A 22,090-nucleotide genomic window follows, 5' to 3' on the forward strand; every position below is an offset into this window, starting at 1 on the left:
TGAATTTATTCCCCCAGTGTAGTCTTAGCAAGAGGAAGGGTTCTGTAAGCACTGAGCTTACTCAATCCATTCAAATTCTTAAACACTCTTATTAAACTTCAATCAGGTCTCCTTGCAGGTGCATATTCCCTAGGTACTGTAATATGCAGAACTGGTCATAGCACTCTTTTGTACCCTTTCTAATCTTGTTTCTGTTTTCTACACCTGTTTTCCACCAGATTCAGAACCTTCTGCAAATGAGGCTGCCAGACCTGTATGCAGCATTCAAAGTGTGGCACAACAATTTTTTTTTTTCTTATACAATAAGATAATCATCTCTTTATCCCTGCTAGAAAAATTCCCATATATCATTGACAAAAACCTCATGAGCTATCCTGGCAGCCTGTCTGCACTGCTCAGAGAACTTCATATGACTGCACAATACCCCATATCTTTTTCATTGTCCAATACCATGAGTATTGGAGAATGAAAATGTACCACACGGTATCTTAATCTGGGATCACTACTACCCATATGTAGTATCTTGCATTTGTCAGTGTTAAATTTCAATTGCCATTTCTTAGCCTATCTGCCTAATTTTTCTAGATCTTGTTGCAGTAGCATACCCTGATTACTGTCATTAACCACCCTACTAACCTTTCTATCATCTATAGACTTAGACATTATACCTTCATCAATATCATTAATAAATGTTGCAAACAAAAATGGGCCCAGCACTGAACTCTGGAGGACCACTAATAACATTAGTTTAGGAAGAACAGTGCCCATTGATAATGACTGACTTCAACTATCCTTTTATCCATAGCAGTAACTTTCTCTTAATGCCATAGTGCTCCAATTTGTATAAGATTGTGTAATAGTATCAAAAGCTTTCAGAAATCTAAATGGTCCAAACCAATTTTTTGCCTCTAGTTCCTTTGTTACTGTGTCATAATATCCAATCATATTAGGCAGAGAAGACTGCCCTTAAACCCATGCTGTGACATCAGTCTAACTATATTCCTGTTTAAATGGTCCTGCATTACTACTTTAACCTGCAACTCCATTATTTATCTTGGAACAGAAGTCAAGCTAACAGGTCTGTAATTAATCGTGTCACCCTTTGTGATCCCCTTATAGACATAAACAAAATATTTTTATTTTTTCTCATTAGTCTAGTCTTTGACTACTGCATTTTGCTGAATATGGCTTTTATCATAGGCTACAGTGAATAATATGGAATTCTTTAGGGTAATGGATGCCAGAAGTTTATGAAGCAAAAAAGAAGCTAAATGATATTGTAATAAATAAGAGGAAAGTTGAAGAGATTGTTAAAGTTAAACATTGGACAGATTGCATCCACCCCAAGTGGATGCAATCTGTCCAATTATATTAAGGGAGGCATCACAGGAATTAAGCAAACTCTTAGCCATAATTATGAGAGCATCATTGGATTCAGGGTGGGTCCCCGTGGACTAGAGATGTGTGAATGTATCCCCAATTCACAAAGTGGATCAAAGGATGACAATTAATTACAGAACTGTTAGCTTGACTTCTGTTCTGGGATAAATAATGGCATCACTGGTTAAAGAAGTAATGCAGGACCATCTAGACAAGACTGCAGTTATTCTTCAGATTCAATTTGATTGAATATTATAATGTGGTCACAAAGGAACTGGATGTAAAAACATTTTGATATCATACTTAGATTTCAGAAAAGTTTGTCTGTTCATAAAACTGCTGTACAAATTGGAGCAGTGCAGCATTAAGGGCAGTTGCTGCTATGGATAAAGGGATGATTTGAGTGAGAGAAGACGGTGGTAATCAATGTACACTGCTCTTCGTGGACTAATGTTATTAGTGGAATTCCCAAGGGTTCAGTATTGTATCAACATTTGCAGATGATACAAAGGTTGGCAGGGTTGTTAATGACAGTGTGCTGCTGCAACATGATCTGGAAAAGTTGGGCAGATGGGCTGAGAAGTGGCTACTGAAGTTTAACATTGACAAATGCAAAGTACTGCATATGGGTAGCAGTAACCCTGGAGTAATGTGCCAGCTGTTTGGTCCTACACTCAGCATACATACTGAAACTGAATATTGATCCATGGACAGGACATTGATCCCATGAGAGAACTGAACCAATGAATGACATAACCTGCATGGACCGCCACCAAAACCTTGGCTGACTGTCCGGATTTCCTACTTGCTGATCTATGGATGGAGTCGCCACCGACGAGGACAAACTCGCTGAACAACAGATGGGACTTGTAACCCATGAATGAATACGTAACCAGAACTTACATAAATCATTACCAAACCTAGACCAAAACCTTGGATGGAAACACCCTTGCTGGGTTCGCGGATGGCACAACCCTGTTGCCTGGGCACCTGGCCTGTGGCCTCTTGCATCCATGCCCTATTGGTTGATCTGGGCCAGTCCCCTTGACTGGCCTACTATTTTTCCCTCTCCCTGTGTGGGAGGGGGAGGAGATGGTTTTGCTGTCTCCTCTCCCTTCTTCCATCCCTCTTTCTCTCTGGTGGGGCATGCCCACTGTAAACTGGAGTTGCCTTCCCTTTCGGCTCCATATTTCTATCTATCTCCCCCCCAGTCTTCAGCCTTCTCCCCACTATCTGACAGCAACATGAACACGCCCCACACAATCTAAAGTGACCAATCTAAATTAATTTCGCCGAACATTCTGGACTTCTTCCTAGCGCTTCCCGCGACGCGTATGAGGTTTTTTTTTTTTTTAAGGTCCTAGCCACTGAAATCTCAGGAAATTAGGTGGCAGGACCTGCCAGAGTGAACAATATACTAGTGGGTACCTGGTCTGCCTCCATGGGGTGCAAAAAAAGTGGGGCAACGTCGGTCCTCAGTAGGGGTCTGGTGGCTAAATGACCAGAAGAACAATGGTACACAACGCTACACATGTACAATATCCGCACACTTAAATCTCTGGCTTTTCCAGTCAACTGGTTCACCCACAATGTAAACTATGTGGAGATAGGGGAAACCCCTAGTGCCGTTTGACCCTAAACACACTTTACTTTACACTCAGGGTAGTGGAAAATGAAGACTTGGGGGTAAGTGTGCATTCAGATAGGAAGTTTTCTGAGCAGTGCAGGCAGGCTTCCAGAGCAGGCCATGTCAATGATATATAGGAATTTTGCTAGTAGGGATAAGGAGATGATTATTCCATTGTATAAGGCATTGTTTTCAAAACTTACAAAAACTGTGTGCCTTTTTGAGTTTAGTCTTGCCAGTATACCCCATCTTGAGCAAAGATAATTTGGGAGTAATTTTAATAATACTATTTTATCTAGACTAGAGCAAATAGAATATAATATATGGTGCTTGTTTTTTGTTTATTAATATATAATAAAAGTTATATACTACATAAATTAAAGTATTAAGTACCAACAAATATTCTGACAGGACAGCTTCGTTGTTATAGGGTTTTAGGCATATCAGCAGCCACATTGCACCATATAATTGTCTGTAAAGTTGTGCATGTTCTGTGGTCTTACTTGTGATCACAGGGGCTCACATCTGGTGAGTATGGGCTTGGCAAACCCAGGGTCCTGAGCTGGACATTCTTTTTCTTGGTGATTCCCATCTACTGTCTCTCTCTCTCTCTCTCTCTCTCTCTCTCTCTCTCTCTCAGGGTAACATGGGAATTTTTTTTTGGCTTTCTTGCACCATATAGCAAATAATAATATCAGGGTCAGTGTTTAATTTTCAGATGTGTAGTTTGAAAATTGAACATTGTACAAAAATAATGGCTTTACATAGATATGTTCATCTTTTATGATTCATAAATTGAAATTGTAATTATGATAAGAGAAGAGCTTTGCATGCTGCAACTTATAAAGGGATCAGGTTTTCAAGTTTTGATTCAATAAACTGGCTGATTTAATTAACCAGTGATTCCTACAAGAATAAATCACTATTAAATTTTAATGAATTGTTTTTTGAAACTAAAAAAATTGATTAAGTAAAAAAAAAAATTCTGCCATGTACCTTTTTTAAAACTTTCATGTATCCTTAGGGGTATGCTTACCACATGTTGGGAAACACTGGTATAAGGCAATGGTCAGGCCATATCTTGAGTACTTCATACAGGTCTGAAGGCCTTATTTTAGGATGTAGATAGAGTTGCTGGAATGAGATAGAGAAGAGCGAAAAGGTGGCGAAGGGAACAAAGGGGATACTCTTACCAAGAAAGGCTTCAGTTCTGAAAATTGTAGTGTCTGATTTTAGGCATTTGTAAGGTGATCTGATTGAAGTATTTAAGGCTTTGAAAGGATTGAGCAAGATCAGTGCTGAAGGGATTCTTGCTCAGACTATACACATGAGGGGACCTAAATTCAAATTTAACAAGTGTAGTTGCAGAATAGATGTGCAAAAGTTTGTCCGTTAGCCAGCAGGTGGTTGATTGCTGGAACAAACTTCCCATCTGTTGTTATGGAAGTTGATAGCTTGAATAAGTTCAAGAACTAGACCAACTATTGGATAGAATGGATAGGTGAAATGGAAGTGTTTTTTTTTTTTTTTTTGTTGACTCTGTATAAGCTTCATTTGCTAGTCCTAATATGAATAAAAGTAATATAGATAAAAACACAAATTAAAATAATAAAACACTGAATAATAAGGATCAACCACTATGGAAACCCTTCAGAGACATTCTATATCATTTATCAAGATTATTAAAACAGCAGTTTAAGTATTAAGCTGCTATTTTACACATTTGTATAAAGATGCTAAAACTTTTGCTTAGATTAGTATTTGTTTTGGATTAGTATTTGCAAAATGATTCAAGGAAAATAATGTATACAGCATTAATAATGATAAAAAAATCTTTTCATTTGTCCATCCCTCCTAATAATTTTGCCTGTCTTTTTTTAAAATTTATTTAGACTTATCTCTAACATTTTTCAAAATTTATTTCCACAGTCAATTACTACTTGCAAATCTATTCTGTGGGTATCTTAGTTTGATTGCATGTCCTGTTTTGCATTGTTGCTTCAGAAAGAATAAAAATACCATTAGCAAATTAGTTTACTCAGTACTTAACTTAGTTGCTGTTGACCTGATGCAACTTGCTTATTTGCATACTAGAATACCAGAAAATACTAACCACATACATGTTAGCTTCATTAATGGCTCTTCGAAATAAACAGCTTTATCTGTGCCCTAGGTACTACTCCCAATCACAATTTAGTGATGGGTTTTTCCTCTAGTGGCTCTGTGACAGTATAGTATGTTTACTGCTTGTCACTTGTTTGGGGTGGCTGTTTAAATTGGGGTTGTAGATAATCATTCTCAGGGATAGGAATTAAGTTTATTCTTGACATTTCAGCTTACCTAAGATTTTATAAAAAAAAAAAAAAAGTTAAATGTACACTATTACATTTCATGTGTGTTAGCAAATAGTAATAATCCATGATTTATGACAAGAAAAAGTGAGACTAACTTTTGCACAAACTGAGAAGAAAACTTTTTCTGTGCATTTGCCATATTGCCCATTCATTCCTCCAGCAAGCATTACATTCAGTGCTTCAGCTGCAGTATATAGTATGTATGAAAAAATAATTGCTAGATTTTTTATTGGGCTTATTTTAATGAAATTGAGAAAGGTGTATATAAATTCTAACAGAGCAAAATTGAACATTTCATAAATTCATTCAGTGGGAGTAGTTGTGGTGGGAATAATTCTCAGATTTCTATTGGTCTGATTTTAATGAAATGTGGAATAGCTCTAAGTCTTTCTAAAAGGCCCAAATATAAAATTTCATGAAAATCTCATCTATCCAAAGTTATTACATAAGGGGGGGTGGGGATAATAATTGCTGGACTTCCATTGGTCTAATTTTTAATGAAATTTGGGTGGCTCAATTTTTTTTAAGGCCTAAATATAAAATTTCATGAATATCTGTTTATTAGGGGTTATTGTATGCAGACAGATGGACATGATGCATACAGTAGGTACATTATGCAAATATCTAATGCACCCAAAAAAATTGGATGTTCTATATAACTGAAAACACTTAAAAAAAAATTAAATAAATTTTTGCTTAATACAAGGCATATAATAACAGTTCATGGGATCTGTACCCTTTCCAAAGCAATTAGTGGAACTGATAGTAAAATAGCTCCAACTGAAATTCAATATCCTTAAAACTGAGAAAAGCCATAAATATAAAAAAAAAAAAGCCAGGAATGAAGTTATAAATGTATAAAGTCCACAACCACAAATTTATTGCCCCAAGATTTTACATTAACTTAAAAGGATTAAGAAGCTGCTGAATAAATCTAAGCTGAGAATGTGCAACTATGCAAACTAGTTGGCACTGAGAAATTGCAAAGACAATTTTAAAGAATTAATTGCTTACAAATCAGCAGTGGCCAACCTAAGGTCTGTGGGCCATGAAAATGGCTACTTTGTTTGGATCAATGTGTTTGTGAGCAAATTTTTTTCACTCATGGAATCAAATATTTAAAAAGAAACAAAGCAGATGAGCATCTTCATTCTGTATTGCAAATTTTCAACAAAGTTTTGAACAATTATCTAAAAATATCCATCTTCAATTATCTCATTAAATGTTTTGTTCAGTAAATGTTATTGTGTATTGTACTTAATAAAATTTGAGTATTTTCAATTTTAGGTGTATCATTTATATTTATTTATTCACCTTAATATTGAAAAGCACAGTGATCCTTTTCAGGCTGTAAATTTTATAAAGTGACCATTTAAAGGCACAAATAAAATATTTATTTAAAAAATGTTTTTTTTTTTAAAACTGACTTGATTTTTATTTTTTTAAATAAATACTTTATTTTTGCTTTTATGTGGTTACTTTAGAAAATTTATAGCCTGAAAAGGATCACTGCTTTTCAACATTAAGCTGAATAAATGTTTCACCTAAAATTGAAAATTTGAAATACAACACACAATAACATTTTACTGAACAAAATTTAACAAGATAATTGAGGCTGGATATTTTTAGATAATTAATCAAAACTTGGTTGAAAATTTTCAATACAGAATGAAGATGCCCATCTGTTATTCTGTGTCTTTTTAAATATTTATTTGATTTCATGCGTGAATTGGCTCACAAACATACATCGATCTGAACAAAGTAGCCATTTTCATGGCCATACTGGCCTCCAGGCTTTAGGTTAGCCACTGCTGATTTGTAAGCAGTCAATTCTTTAAAATTGTCTTCTGCAATTTCTCAGAGCCAACTAGTTTGCATAGCTGCACATTCTCAGCCGAGATTTATTCAGCAGCTTCTTAATCCTTAAATTAATTTTTTTTTTTTTTTTTTTTTGTAGACTTTAATACAGTTGGAATTTCATTACTGGCTTTTTTTTTAATATTTATGGCTTTTCTCAGTTTTAAGGATATTGAATTTCAGTTGGAGCTATTTTACTATCAGTTCCACTAATTGCTTTGGAAAGGGTACAGATCCCATGAACTGTTATTATATGCCTTGTATTAACATTAGTTAAATAGTACAAGGAAGCCAGAGGCTTCTCCTGCACCATTTTAACTTGTCTTTCAGACAAATCTTGTAGATTTGTCTGAAAGTTTATTTTTGATGTAGTATTTACTAGCAGTTGAGCAAAAAATCACCAGCAGCCACTCTTGAAAAGTTTTATGTAACCCAGGGTTGTCTTATGGAGAAAGGCATGGCAACCTTAATCTCATGTAGTACTTGGTTCTAGGAATTGTAAACTAGAACCATTTTCTAAATGATTTATTAAACACTCCCAAAATAAACCAGTTTCATCTGCACTAAAAAGCTTGTTCTATACTGTATATGTAATTCCCTTTTCTTTGAAATTTTCTTATAAATTTTATAATAGTGTGATGCTACATTCACATCAGCACTTAACCCAAACATTGAACAGCCTTAAGACTTTGCTCTTGAATAAAGTGGTACTCAGAGCTATGTTGTGCTGAGTGTGATTTTAATAGGCTTTCTAACTTTCATATTATTGTTTGCCTTTTATAGCAGGTCTCTATGGCAACCTAGTTGACATTATACATTGCCATCTGCCACTTGTTTTGAGAGATCTGGGTTTGATTTCTGGCCACAGCTGGAGTGAGTTCATTTGAGGCTATAGTTTGTCAGTCTCAAGCAAAGAGAATAGGATTTTCTTTGCAAGTTACTTAGCCTGTGAACATCCATCTTATTATACAGATCAGCAGCAAGCTCCAGGGCCATTATAATAATAAATTGAATTTTTTTTTTTCCCCCAGTTTTTTACTGTTCTTTTCAGCTCAGAAATTTTCTTGGCAGAGCCTTTATTTTTTGTTGTTTATAGTTGTGACTCCTTCTGTTGAGGGCAAATTATGAAGTTCAACAAATAGCAGCAGCTCTTCATATTAGACTGTATAATTAACCCTAGCTCTTTTTGGTTCTCCCTTATCCAACTGCTATGTTATTCTGGGATTACTATGCCTATTACGGTATATATAGGTAGTATACACTTTAAATACTTTGTTTAAAGTGTTAAACCTCAATTGCCACTTTTCAGCCCATCTGCTTAATTTTTCTAAGCCTTTTTGCATTAGTATGTGTTGATTCTTTTCATTAACTGCCCTGACATTATTAACAGGAATCAAGGTTGGCAGTGTGGTTAATGACAGAAATAGTGTATACTACTCTAACAATAGTTAGTAAGCTAGGCAGATGGGGACTGAGCATGGTAACTCCAGTTTTAAAGGCAAGAGGTGTGTTGTTGCTGGAAGGTGATTGCTAGTATGGCACATAAGCATGTCAGTATGACATGCATTTTTAGATTTATCATCTTAGAATAAATTCTTTGCACATATAGGGAGTTTATGGTATAATAATATATTCATTAAATTGATTAGTTAAGCATAATTTTAATTGGGCCATCTTCATTTCTAAATTAGGAACTTAATTTGCTCTCGTGTGACTTTTGCATATCATTCTGTATTACAACATAGTTTGACCATTTATTCTTGTCATCTGCCTTAGATTAGGACATTTGTATATTTGATATATAAATGTTGTTTTGGCGGTAGGCAATGTTATACCACTGCATTATCTGATGCCACAGAGACCATAACAAAACCAACTCCAAAAACTGCTGTTAAAGGAAGACCTGCAACTAGGTGGGAGGATGGGATCAGTGAACTGTTGGTGTGACATTTTGCGATGCCGCTCATATAGCACATTATCTATGCAGTTGGAGGAATTTGTTGGTGACCACAACAGCTCTTTTTAAAGTACTTGATTTAAAAACAAAAGTATTGCAGTGGAATATGTAATATTACTAGTAGTGTATTATTATAACACTGGCAAAGTAAAAAAAAATTTATCCCACTTAATTCATTTAAATAGTAAATGATTACCATTAATTATAGTATGTTAACTATTCATTATTTACTTTAGTTGCTGCCAACTGTCTACTATATTCCAAATTTTATTACAAGGACTGAAGAAAAGAATCTACAGAATAGTGTGTATTCTGCACCAAAACCAAAATGGACACAGTTGGCTCATAGGAGGTTGCAGAATTGGGGTAAATAAATGAAAACTTCTTCAGCTTTTTAGCTTTTTCAGAATATTTTCATACTAATTAATCACTCTTCTAATCTGTGCAAATAATTTGATTGTTTCTATTCATTACCTTGAACAATTTAATTTTTTTAAATTTGCAATGAATAAGTGTTTTAGAATTTATAGTAGCATAAGGACAATTCATAAACTTCACATTGTGTATTTAGATTTGAGCTTGAATTTTTGTTCGTTTCTGGTTATTTACAAGCAACTTTTTTTTCTTTTTTTATATTCTGTAATAAAAAATATATGGTAACAAATTCACTGAATATTCTTACAGAAGTATTTCCTCACTCCAATTTAATGTAATTTTCTCTGTAAAGCTGTGATCTTATGTCATAGAAATGCCGTACTTGACAAAAGTGACTTTTTTTTTTTATTACAAAGAGTTAAGGTGTTTGTAGCAGTGGTAGTAACACTTGTAGCTGGTGTCAGACTGATGCATTATGGCCAATGATATTATTGTTGCCATAAAATAAATTATGCAGATATAATTATGTGATTATTCCTTTTGTGTAAGGGGATATCTTGAGCACTCAAGTATGCCATATAAATGGTCTGGAAGCCTCATTTTAGGAAGGAGGTGGATCTGTTGAATTGAGTGCAGAGAAGGGAAACAAGGTTGAAGGGAACAATGGAGTGCTCTTACCAAGAACAGCTTCAGTCCTGCAAACTGCAGCATATAGAGACTAGGCACCTGCATGGAGATCTGATTGAGGTGTTGAGGGTGCTAAATGGATCAAGTAAGCTCAATGCTGATGGCATCTTTCTTGCTCAGACTGCACGCATAGGGGGCATTAATTCAAATTGAGGAATGATGGTTGCAGGATAATGTCTGCCTTCAGTCAGCAGGTAATTAATTGTTGGAATCAACTTCCATCTGTTGTTGAAGCAGGTAGTTTCAGAGCTAGACAAAATATTGGAGGGGATCAACAGGTGATGTTTTTTTTTGTTTGTTTTTTTTTTTGCTCAGTATGTAGCATACTTTCAGTTTTTGTGCAGTTGTTCACTTCTAAATGATTAATTCTTCTAATTATTTGTATTCAAAAAAATTTTTGGGAATGTACACTTTGCCTGAGGGTTATTTATTTTTTTGTTTTCTGAAAGTATTGTTTTTCTCCAAGTGTATTGGATATTGACAGTATTGCAGGGAAAAAAAATCTCCATATAAATCTTTGTTCTTGAGAGAGCAGAGGCTACAAGAGCTTACATATTCATTTTGATATTTCAAGGTGTTATGCAAACTGCATAACACTGTAGGCAAATTATTACTACTACAGGCAACTCCCCCCATATAACACTCTTCTACAACACTCTTGCTCTAACAATTGATAAATTGCAGAAATCCTCACAACACAGTACTCTAATAGTTTTGTGGCAAACCTCACATAACATGTGTTTTTTTTTTTTTTGTGTGTGTGGTGGGGGGAAACCCTGTTATGTTGTATGTAATTTTTCAACATTTCCATTTTTTTGTGAATCCTAGCTGTTGACTTGCTAGTCATTATGCAAAAAAAAAAAATTATTGGGAAATCCTTGTGTTAGGTTTGCTTGTTTGGGACCATAAAAAAACTGACTTCAAAGCATGCAGTTCGTGACTTAAGGTTTTTAAGATTATTTTGTTTTTTGTTTTTTATTTGATCGTTTATAAATTTTTCCGGGTATGTATTGCTAAACTTTGTTTTTAAAATTCGTATTGGAATGATTTCTTATGAATTAAATTGCAGCCCTAAATTATGTCTAAGGAAAGTAAAAAAGCACCACTCAAAAGAAACTATTTTTCTAGAATCAAAGATACAAATTTTGGATAGTCTTAAAAAGGGGAACGGTATCATACGTTGCAAAAAGCTTAAATTTAAATGAAGCAATAATCTAGACCATAAAAAAAAAAATGAACAGAAAATTAGAATGCTGTTGCCGCAGGATCTTTCATTTCTGTAAATATGATAGTTTGTCCCTGATCAGCAATAATTGAGAATATGGAAAAAGTACTTAGTATTTGGATTGATGATAGCAGGAAAAAAATGGATCCCATTAGACAGCAGTGTAATTAAACAAAAAGCACTACAAATTTATAACCATTTAAAAGAAAATGGAGAATCTTTTGTTAACCTGGAATTTGTTGCCAGTAAAGATTGTTTGGATCTATTTAAAAACTGCTTCTCATTACACAACATAAGAATTCAAGGGGAAAGTGTAACAGCTGATAATGAGGCTAAGAAGTATGCAGAGAAATTTCAAAAAAATTATTGAAGAGTGTGGCTACACACCATATCAAGTTTACAATGCTGATGAGACAGCTCTTTGATGGAAAAAATGCCCAACAGAACATTTATTTAAAAAAAAAAAAAACTGCACCAGGTTTTAAGGCATCAAAAGATCATGTAATGTTACTTGCATGCAGTAATGCATCAGGAAATTACATGATAAAACCTATGCTAGTTTATAAATTCTCTAATCTTCGTGCAATGAAAGGTGTAAATAAAAAAGCATTACCGGTATATTGGAAAGCAAATAGTTTTGGTAACTGTCAATTTAAAGAATGGTTTCTAAATTTTGTGCCAGCTGTGGAAAATGATTGTTTGAAGGGGAAAAATCTAGATTTCAAAGTTTTGTTACTATTGGATAACGTGCCAGGCCATACAAAAGATTTGTCATCCAAACATTGAAGTAATATTTCTACCACCTAATATAACTTTAATTGAGTCATGTACATAGGTATATCTACCTTTTTTTTTAAAACTCATTACAATGGATTTTGGAAAAAATTGATTTCGAATCTGTTGAAGTGGAGGAATGGAAATTTTTTCAATTGTGGACTGTATCAGAATCATAGCTTTATTGCTGAAAAGAAGTAAAACTGTCAGCATTAAATGTGTTGGAAAAATGTATGTCCATAGTCGGTTCATTCAGGAAATATGGTTGAACAGCAGAAAAAACTGAATTGGTGCGACAGTAGAACTTGCTAAGTCGGTAGGAAGGGCAGGTTTTGATGCTATGACTACTGTAGACATTCAAGAATTACTGGTAGAAAAAGAGGCTAGTGAAGTGGATTTGGTGGAATGGCATTGGAGGTAATCCAAATCAATTCAGAGGATAATAGTGCAGATGAGAACTTTGAAGTTCCAAATTTTATACTAAAAAGCATATGGGAGGGCATAAACTTATGAAAAATTAGAATCTTTATTTTTTGAATGCAGATACTTCAACTAAAGGAGCACAAAGTTCAAAAGGGAGCTTCAAAAATTCTTAGTTCCATACCATGAAATTTACAAAGATCTATCAAGCAAAAGCAAACAAACCCAGATTACTGATCTTTTTAAAGAGAGCAGAGGGTACACAATATAGATATTGCAGAAGAAAGTTCAGAAGGTGAAGATTTTCTGCAACAGAGAAAATATTCTCGTTTGATTGTGCTTAGCAGCAATGACGAGGAAGAATATTAAATGAACATATGTTATCTGACATATGTATCACAGTTTGTTTGTAAGATGTTTTTTCAGTTCATTTTTGTACTGGTTCTTAGTCCATTATAACACTGTTTCACACTACACAAGATTTTATAGGAACCTAATTACTGTGTTATATGAGGGTTACCTGTATTTAATGATATTATTGAGCCCTGTAGCTCTGAGCTTTTTATTCAGAGACAAATTAAAAATCAGAGACTATATTAAGAAACAAATTAAAAATGACTAAACTGAAAAGTTGATGTGCATCTTGGTCTAGAAACTCTTTATAATAATTGATATGATGGATGTTATTAACTGAATATTAACAAAGTCCATCCATATTGATTGTATCAATTTCTTGAACACATTAGATAATTTTTAACTAAAAATTGTAAAAGAAAATAGCTATTTAATATAATTGTACATTTAAAAATTTTTATATAAAACAACTAAAATACAAGAAAACAGTTTCTAAAAATAGAGCTTTCAAAAGCTAAGTCTTTTTCATCAGCAGGGGAAATACCAATTGCAACATACATTATATGCTCTAAGTATGTGGCATGATTGCTGTAATGGCAACATATGACTTCCATCATAATCCTGCCATGGTACTGGAAGTCAAAGGCTGAATGACTACAGCAAACATAACATGTGAAGACTCTTGAGATACTTATGGGTTTTGACTGGAAGTGCTCTTTTTATAGCAGTGGTGCAAACAGTTGTGAACTCCAACCAGGGATGGAGTATGCATTTCACCATTTGAATCTGTAGTTCTTGGTGGAATGTTTGCTGGCAGCATCCAGCAACATCATAATCTCACCATAGCACTAGGAGTGCTATGGTGGGATTAGCATGTTGCTGGATGCTGCCAATATGGTAGCCATGTTATGTATTTACATTATATGCTCTGTATATGTTGCAATGAAGGTGATGAAGAAAGCCTGAATATTGAAATATTCAATATCCTGAATACTGAAAATTGTTTTAATTATTTTTTTAGTGACTCTGTTGCAGTGTAGTTTAGAAAATGATTGCAAGTTTTTGGTCAGGGAGCCATCTGTCGAAGAACAAAGTAAGAGTGAAAAAAAAACAAAACTTGCCGCATACTTGTGTTACGAATGCAATTTCTCATTGAGATACAATGAGAAATCAGATGCATTGTATCCTTTCACCTGAGGGAACTTAAAAAGAATGTGTTAAATGAGTTACATTCTGACTCTAATCGGAAGTGAGACTATATAATGGTGTTATGTTCTTTTATAACTAATAATTTTAATACCAATGTATTTTTGTGAGCTTACTTTTACATTCAGTAAGCTTTTACAGTGTTATTTAATTTGTGTCATGGTTTATATTGCAGTGAAATGCTTTACCAGTGTTTCCATGCAGAGTTGAAAGCAAGTAGAGGTCAAGTATTGGTATACTGAAAGAAAAAAAAATTTAAAACCAAAGATTTTTTTTTCTCCCTCAGTAATCATAATGAAGGTGATGGCATAAACCTGTCAGGATCCATGCCAGTTTTATGATTGGTGCCACCACTGCTTCTGGCTTAAGAATTCTGTCCTGTCTTATGTGGGATCTCAGATGAGAACTTAAAAAAAAAAAGAGTAACCAATCTTCAATTTGGCTATTATCTCAGATCCATCAAACTTGCTTTACATGAGCATGGCAGATCTAAAATTTCATGGAATGGATAATTAATTTTCCAATGAGATGTAGCTCCACCACATTACCACAAAGAAGTTAATGTGTATACACTGAACAGTGTTTCCTGGTAAGTAGATTGGAAGAGGACTGATTTTGATCTGGTTCATTTAGTTTACTCTCTGGGGATTTGTGTAAGACTGGGAATATTTTCCACTTATGACAGGAACCATTATGGAGCTTAAAATGCATTTGTGCAGAAGTTGGCCACTTTGACTTGGATAATTTGTGATGAATGTGGGAGGAATTGGATTATAGGTTCTTCAGAATAACTAAAGACATCCACATCTAATTAATGTTATGATATCCTCTATTGCTTGGACATGATTTAAAGCTTGTATCATGTGCCCTATTTGCAATGTTTTAATTCTATAAAGTAAATTTGTGGACACCTTTAACATCTAGTATCTTTGAAGCTGCTACCCTTAAAGAATTTGGGTTTATACTTCACAGATCAATCTGCTCTAATTTAAACTTTCTGCACCTCACTTGTGATAATCTGGATAAGGGTTCATTAGGTTGATTCTCTAATCTTAGATAGCTAAAGCTTCTGACTCAGTTCATTCTGCAAGGCTTCTAAGTTGTCTTTATGGAGTTTGCCACCTTTACATGAATGTATAATTCAGTCATTAAATAGTAGGTTGTAAATGTTTTTCTTGAAGGGTCTTCATTCTTCACTTTCTTTTAACTTCTAGGAGAGTGCCACAGGACTCCTTTGTCCATTGCACTTTAATGACTTCAAAAATGGTACAGTCTTATGTTATGATACAATGCTATGATATATTCTTCAGCCTTGCCATGTTATTTATAATTAGTTCCCACTGCTGTTGATTTTTCTGCTCCTAATTCCTCTCATTTCATGGCACATTACTCATGCAAATTCTCATTATCAATATACTTTCTCTTTACACTTTTATTGGAACAAACTTTTTCTAAAAGTGGTATTTTCTGATATAAAACTTAACTCTTCATTTAATTGTTTTTGTTTGTTGTTTTTTTTTGTTCATTCAGGAAGCAGACTTCTCTGTTGTGCTCTGTATTCCCGTCAAGAGTAGTAAACATGTAAATTTGTTTCATTTTGTTCAAAACTCTAAGTAGTTTCATATATTACTGATTTAAAAATATATTCTTGGCTAAATGCTAAGAGTATGAAGGAGATGGTTTATGTATGGGTACTGTACATCATTTCTGCTACCCAGGTAGTATGAAGCATCGTTTAATTGTATCTCATATCGTGACTCAACCTGCATGAGTGGCCAAGGTATTGCACTGCTTTGAATAAGTAATACTTCACCAGTGAAGAAGAAAGTCTTCACCAGTGGAGGTGGAGAAGACTTACTCATTTGTTATACATTTATGTTAAAATCTTTAGTTTTAAATATTTTTGTGGAGGTGAATTAGTAATGTTCATAAGGTATTGTGACATCTTAGCATTTGAATTTAACTGAGTATTAAAAAAATCTTTATCATAAATGTTTATGGAGAGGAGAAATAACATTGTGTATATGTATGTATATATAACTTTCTTTTTTTTTTTAACAGGAGGACTGCCTCATCCAAAAGGGATGCTGCCAGAGCCACTTCCAAGGGTGAGTAGCAAATAGCCCTTAAAGCATATCATACTTTCTTTTGTTATCAAAGGTGCAGTAAGTTGTCACTAAAATTCGACAACTTGAGTGAAAGTATAACTCTTTCTTGCTTCTGTGAGGAGGTTTTAAAATTAAATGGTAGAAAATGCTAAAATGTCAAGTGATGACATCCAAATTCCATAAATGGATAATGTCTGCAGATTCTATATAACAAAATGAATATAAAACATGTTTTTCACAGATATATTCTTCCTACTCTGTGCTTGTTAACAGGAGTGCTTCTACAGGGATGGGATACACATAAATAGAAGGGGTGCAAGACTATTTTGCTGATGATATTGAGGCACTGTTAGGTGGGTTGGAAAATTGCTAGCTTGGGGGGAGGGATATACAGACTAATAGATTAACAGTAGCTGCAGGCAGAGGTGGAAATGATTCTTGCACTGCTTCTATTGGAATGAGCAGCAGCAGCCAAGAAAGACAGTTGCTGGGGATTTCAGGAACTGCTGGGTGGTCATGAAACAAGCAAATACATGGGCTGTGGGCGCCTCCATAGCCAGGTGGGAAGGAGCAACAGTGCGTAGCACACACTTCTTGATTAGACTCGGGGTTCGAGCCAGTCACCCCCAAATACGGAGGATGCGGAAAGGTCAGGGAATGACCACCGCATATTCCCGGAGCAATATGGCCTTAGTTGCTAATGCTCGTAAAAACCAAAAAAACAACATGGGCTGTGTTAGAGTAACTAAGAGTAAGAACAGGTGCATGTATATGTGCATATACTCCAATGCTAGGAGTATAGTAATCAAATTTGATGAATTTGAAGTGAAATGCTGGTTAGGACATCCAAGGCAGATATTGTTGGGATATCAGAGGCAGGGTGCTACTCAGATATAAGGGATGCAGAATTGGAATTTGGGGAGTATAATGTGTACAGAAAGGAAGGGAGGAGGGGTTATGCTGTTAATTAAGAAAAACAGTCTAAGGAAGTGCATCCAGTTGATATAATGAACAGTGCAATGTTGAGTCAGCTTGGTGTGACATAAGATCTGGGAAAGCAACAATCAGATTAGGAGTTTATAGGCCTAATGACTCTCTGAGTACAATGAACAATTATACAGAGAAATAGGGCCCCAGTAAATCAGTGTCTTATAATGGGGGATTTAACTTCCCAGATATAGATTGGAACTTCGGTTGGTCACTTGCACACTAGCAAGGCTTTTTGGATTTATTGGATGATTGTTTTCTACAGCAGCATGTTAGAGAGACAACAAGATGGAGTAACACTCTTGATATGATTATCAGTAGTGATTATTCATGCATTAAGAATTTATAGTTAAAGGAACCACTAGGTGGCAGTGATCACAGTGAGATTTATTAAGGATTAACTACCATTGGGGTAAAGGGAAGGGTTTTTGCTTTCGTAAAGGCGATTACAGTGGTCTCAGATTTTTTAGTTTCTGTACAATGGGACCACCTGATGATGTTACCACAGCAAATTCTAAATGGGAAGCATTTGAGGAAGTAATTTTGGAGGTTACTAGGCTTTTTGTTCCAACTGAGAAATACTGCTCTAGGTTCAGACCCAAATAGATTGTCAGATGAACTGAGACTCATGGCAGAGAAGAAAATGCATGGGATGTCCATAAATTGTCAGGCAACACAGAAGCCTATTGTAGATACAAGCTAGTCTCTAATCAAGTCAAAGGAGGTTAGGCAAGTGAAGGCAGATATGAAAAATCCTTGGCAAAGGATGCAAAGAAAAGCAGCAGACTTCTTTACTTAAATGAATTCTAAAATGAAGGGGGACAAATCAGATTGGACACTTGATATCAATAGTTTTGACTATAGATGATCATTCTCAGATAGCTGCCAAACTAAATGAGTATTTTGATTGTTGATAATGATAATTTATTGGTAATATATCCAAGTATATAATTTTGATATTATATGCTTGGATTTCAGGAAAGCTTTTGATACTGTTGCACATGGAAGACTACTGTACAAATTGGAGCAGTATAGCATTAAGGGCAGGTTGCTACAATAGATAAAAGGATGGTTGAGTGGGAGAAGACAGTGTGGTGATCAATGGGTACTGCTCTATGTGGACTAATGTTATTAGTGGTGTCCCTCAGGGTTCGGTGTTGGGCCCATTGTTTTGTATATTTATCAATGATATTGATGAGGGTATATCAGGCTTAAGTGTCCAAGTTTGCAGATGATACAAAGGTTGGCAGGATTGTTATTGATAGTAAAGACAGTATGGAACTGGATCTAGATAAGTTGGGGGGGCAAATGAATTGAGAAGTGGCAACTGAAATTGTACATTGACAAATGCAAAGTACTGCATGTGGGTAGCAGTAACCTCAAAGAAATGTACCAGATATGTGGTGTTACACTCAGGGTAGTGGAGAATGAAAGAGACCTGGGTGGATAATTGTGCAGTCAGATATGAAGTTTTCTGAGCAGTGCAGACAGGCTGCCAGAGTAGGTCGTGGGGTCTTGTCAGTGATATACAGGAATTTTGCAAGCAGGGATAAATAAGGTGATTATCCCCTTGTATAAGGCAATGGTCAGGCCACACCTTGAGTACTGCATACAGGTCTGGAAACCTCATTTTAGGAAGGATGTACAGTTGCTATAATGAGTGCAGATAAGGACAACAAGACTGGTGAAGAGAACAAAGGGGTGCTCTTATGAAGAAAGGCTTAAGTTCTGCAAATTGCAGCTTCTTGAGACTAGGTACCTGCAAGGTGATCTGATTGAGGTGTATAAGGCTTTGAATGGATTGAGCAGGCTCAATGCTGATGGGAGTCTTCCTCTTGCTTAGATTACAATCCTGAGGGGGCAGATTCAAACTGAGGAAAGAGTTGTAGAATAGATGTGCAGAAGTTTTCCTTTAGGCAGTGGGTAGTTGATTTCTGGAACAAACGTCTGTCTGTTGTTGTGGATGTTAATAGCTTAAATAAATTCAAGGCAGAACTAGACAAACATTTGGAATGAATGGATCAGTGAAATGGGGAATTTAAAAAAAAAATTTTTTTTGGCTGTGTATAAGCTTGCTTTCCTGTGTCATGTGCCTCTGCTAATGCTAATACATCTCTTCTCAGCCCTTCAGCTGCTGGAACTAAAAGTATTCCAGAACTTCAGTTATGAGAATGGATATTTGAACTCAAACCATTAGAAGTAAAAATTCTTATACATTTTCAATAAATCATGTGCTGTTCTAATTTAAAAAAAAAAAAAAAAATCCTCTATTTTTCATCTTGGAATTTTAGATCAAGTTGAAGGAAACTGGGACACTTCTCTTTTTTTCTGGCCATCAATAGCCAACCGTTCATTCTTCTTCCCTCACTTGAAATAGCCCAGTATTCACAAATTTCTTATACAACTGTTAACTCAGTCATTTGTTCTTTTTTGCATATTTCTTTTCCTCCTACTTTTGTTTTTTAGTTAGTGGTTAAAAGGGGTGGTCTTGGATTTATTTATTTTATTTTTTATTTAGTGATAAATAAGACATCAACTTGAGTTTGTAGTTGATTGGATTTCACTAAAGTAGTTTAGTGTAATAAATTACCCTCTTATCTGTTATGAGATTTAATTTATAGGATGCTTATGAGACAATGTTAATTTTTGTTTGTTTGAATTTGGTTCTAGACTGTTTTCTTGACTAGCACTATTTGCTGCCAGGCTGTACTAATACTGTTTACCACCAAGGCACCACTACATTATTGGGTTGACTGCAAGGAGTTTTAATTGCAATGGGAAACTTAGCTGCTACAGTGACACCACATTTTTTTAGAGGCAGTGTTTGATAATATATAAACTTTGGCATAATGGGAGCATGCAAATTTTGACTAGTGGCCGAATAACTTTAACTGTTTGTGCTATAACTGTTAAGCTAATAATTGTATTTATGAAGAAATTTTTTTTTCATTGGAAAAGATTTATGCTAAAACATTAAAGGGTATAATAATTCCCCCCCCCCCCCAAACCTACATATTCATTCACTGAATGACAGTACAGGGCACTCAGTGAATTTATATTTTAGTAAGGGAACATTCCCTATGAAAAATAATACAAATAATTGTAACTGGTTTTCTTGATATTAGTGCATCTGGCAGATTTAAAGGCATTCCCAACAAGGCCTGGCTGGGGTAATGTGTGTGGATGCAAATTTGCATGTTGTTGAGATTGAGCCTGTAAACTTGCCTGTAAAAGTTTACAAAAAAAACTTTTGCCTGTAAAAGTGAACAGCCATTGTTAGCTTCTGCACTTTTATGTTTTCTGCAATAAAACAGTAAACTCCAAATGTGAAAGGCATTAGAACCTATAGTACTTTGTACTGTGTGTGGGCTGAAGGTTGAGAAGAGGAATGAAGATACTTGTTAACATTGGACTTGAATTTCTGTAGATTGCAATTTTTGGGAAATGTGTATGAAGGGAGTCCCCCCCCCACTCCTGGGAAAGTAGAAGTTGAAGGAATAAATGAGGCAGAAGAAAAAGTTGGTTATATAAGTTGGAGAGTAAAAAGATGCTGACTGGTTGTGGTATGTGTTCAGAGAGAGAGAGAGAGATGGGGGGAAAGGCAATGTGCTATCATCAGCAATACTATGGATAGAATTTCCAGTCAATGGAAGGTCATTAAGTTGGTAGTTAATGGATTTCACCATCATTTTAGAAAGAGTACAAAGTGCAATGGGATGATAATTGGATGGGAGTGATTTAACACTCTTTCTAGGAACTGGCTGGATATTAGCAAATTTCCAAAGAGAAGGAAAACCACCAATGGAATAAAAGTGTAAAAGCTAACAAAATAGGAGCAAGTTCAGGAGCACAGCTTTTGAGAACAAGTGTAAAAATACCATCAGGACCTGATAATTCCTTGGCATTAAAACTTAAATTCTTGCCATCCTTTTTGGTGGAAGACAACAGGAGATGTTGAATGGAGAGTACTAGGAATGGTAGGAAGTGATTTATTAAGATCTTCTTAGCCTGTTCAAGGATGCAAGCCAATTATGATATGCAACATTTCTTGTTTTGAACAGCATTAGTGCATTTATTGGAAAACAAAGGTTTGGATAAAGGATGAGTTACAAAGAAGTTGTAAATTCTTGTCAAGAGTCCAGAGGATAAATGGACAAGCTTTTATTTATCATGAAAAGATTCAACAGTTTTTGAAGTCTCATATTTTGATATTGGGCTGACTTGGTGTCATTAAAATAAATAAATTTTCTGTTTATACTCCGGGACGACCAAACGGTCAGAGGAGTTCACAAGATAGATAGAATACAAGAAACAGCACCGTATTCAGTAGTCACGGGCTTGAACCCCGGTCACTCAAGGCACGTGTACTTATGCACCCGCGCGCCTGACCACTAGGCTACGGCGGCCTACTCATGTTTACTTAATCATGTATGACAGAGCTCTTTTACTGGTTGCTGATGTACTGCAGCAGGACTGGTGCAATATAATAAAGTCTTTAAGAAAGAGTCTGTGTGAAAAGGTTTTGTCAAACTGGTAGTTTGCCTTAACATTTAAGCCTTTTTTAAAATAAAGGTAACTCTCAAACAGCATAAGATTTTCAGTGGCTCTCATACATCTTTAACACTATTTACTCCTTGGTGAGTTTCTAAATAGAGCTAAGATGTATTGGAGGAGTGGAATTGATTATGGGCTAGTTTATTTATTATTTTTTTAATGAATAGAAGACTCAATTTTGAAAAATTAATGTGTGATGACCTTATTGTTTTATTTCTGCATTCA

The 22,090-nt window shown here is 35.1% G+C and overlaps 1 protein-coding gene across 1 annotated transcript in view; it reads left to right on the top strand.

Annotated features, from left to right (window-relative positions):
* LOC150088582 (demethylase ALKBH6) overlaps positions 1–22,090 on the top strand; it is a 50,669-nt gene that overhangs the window by 18,335 nt on the left and 10,244 nt on the right. Inside the window, exons 2-3 of the mRNA XM_090370816.1 lie at positions 9,412–9,541; positions 16,278–16,324. Coding sequence (XP_090226942.1) covers positions 9,412–9,541; positions 16,278–16,324 — 177 coding nt within the window. The remainder of the gene's footprint in view (positions 1–9,411; positions 9,542–16,277; positions 16,325–22,090) is intronic.

This window comes from Mastigoproctus giganteus, chromosome 3 (assembly GCF_048544385.1).
Source record: "Mastigoproctus giganteus isolate SK-2022 chromosome 3, ASM4854438v1, whole genome shotgun sequence".
Taxonomy (NCBI): domain Eukaryota; kingdom Metazoa; phylum Arthropoda; class Arachnida; order Uropygi; family Thelyphonidae; genus Mastigoproctus; species Mastigoproctus giganteus.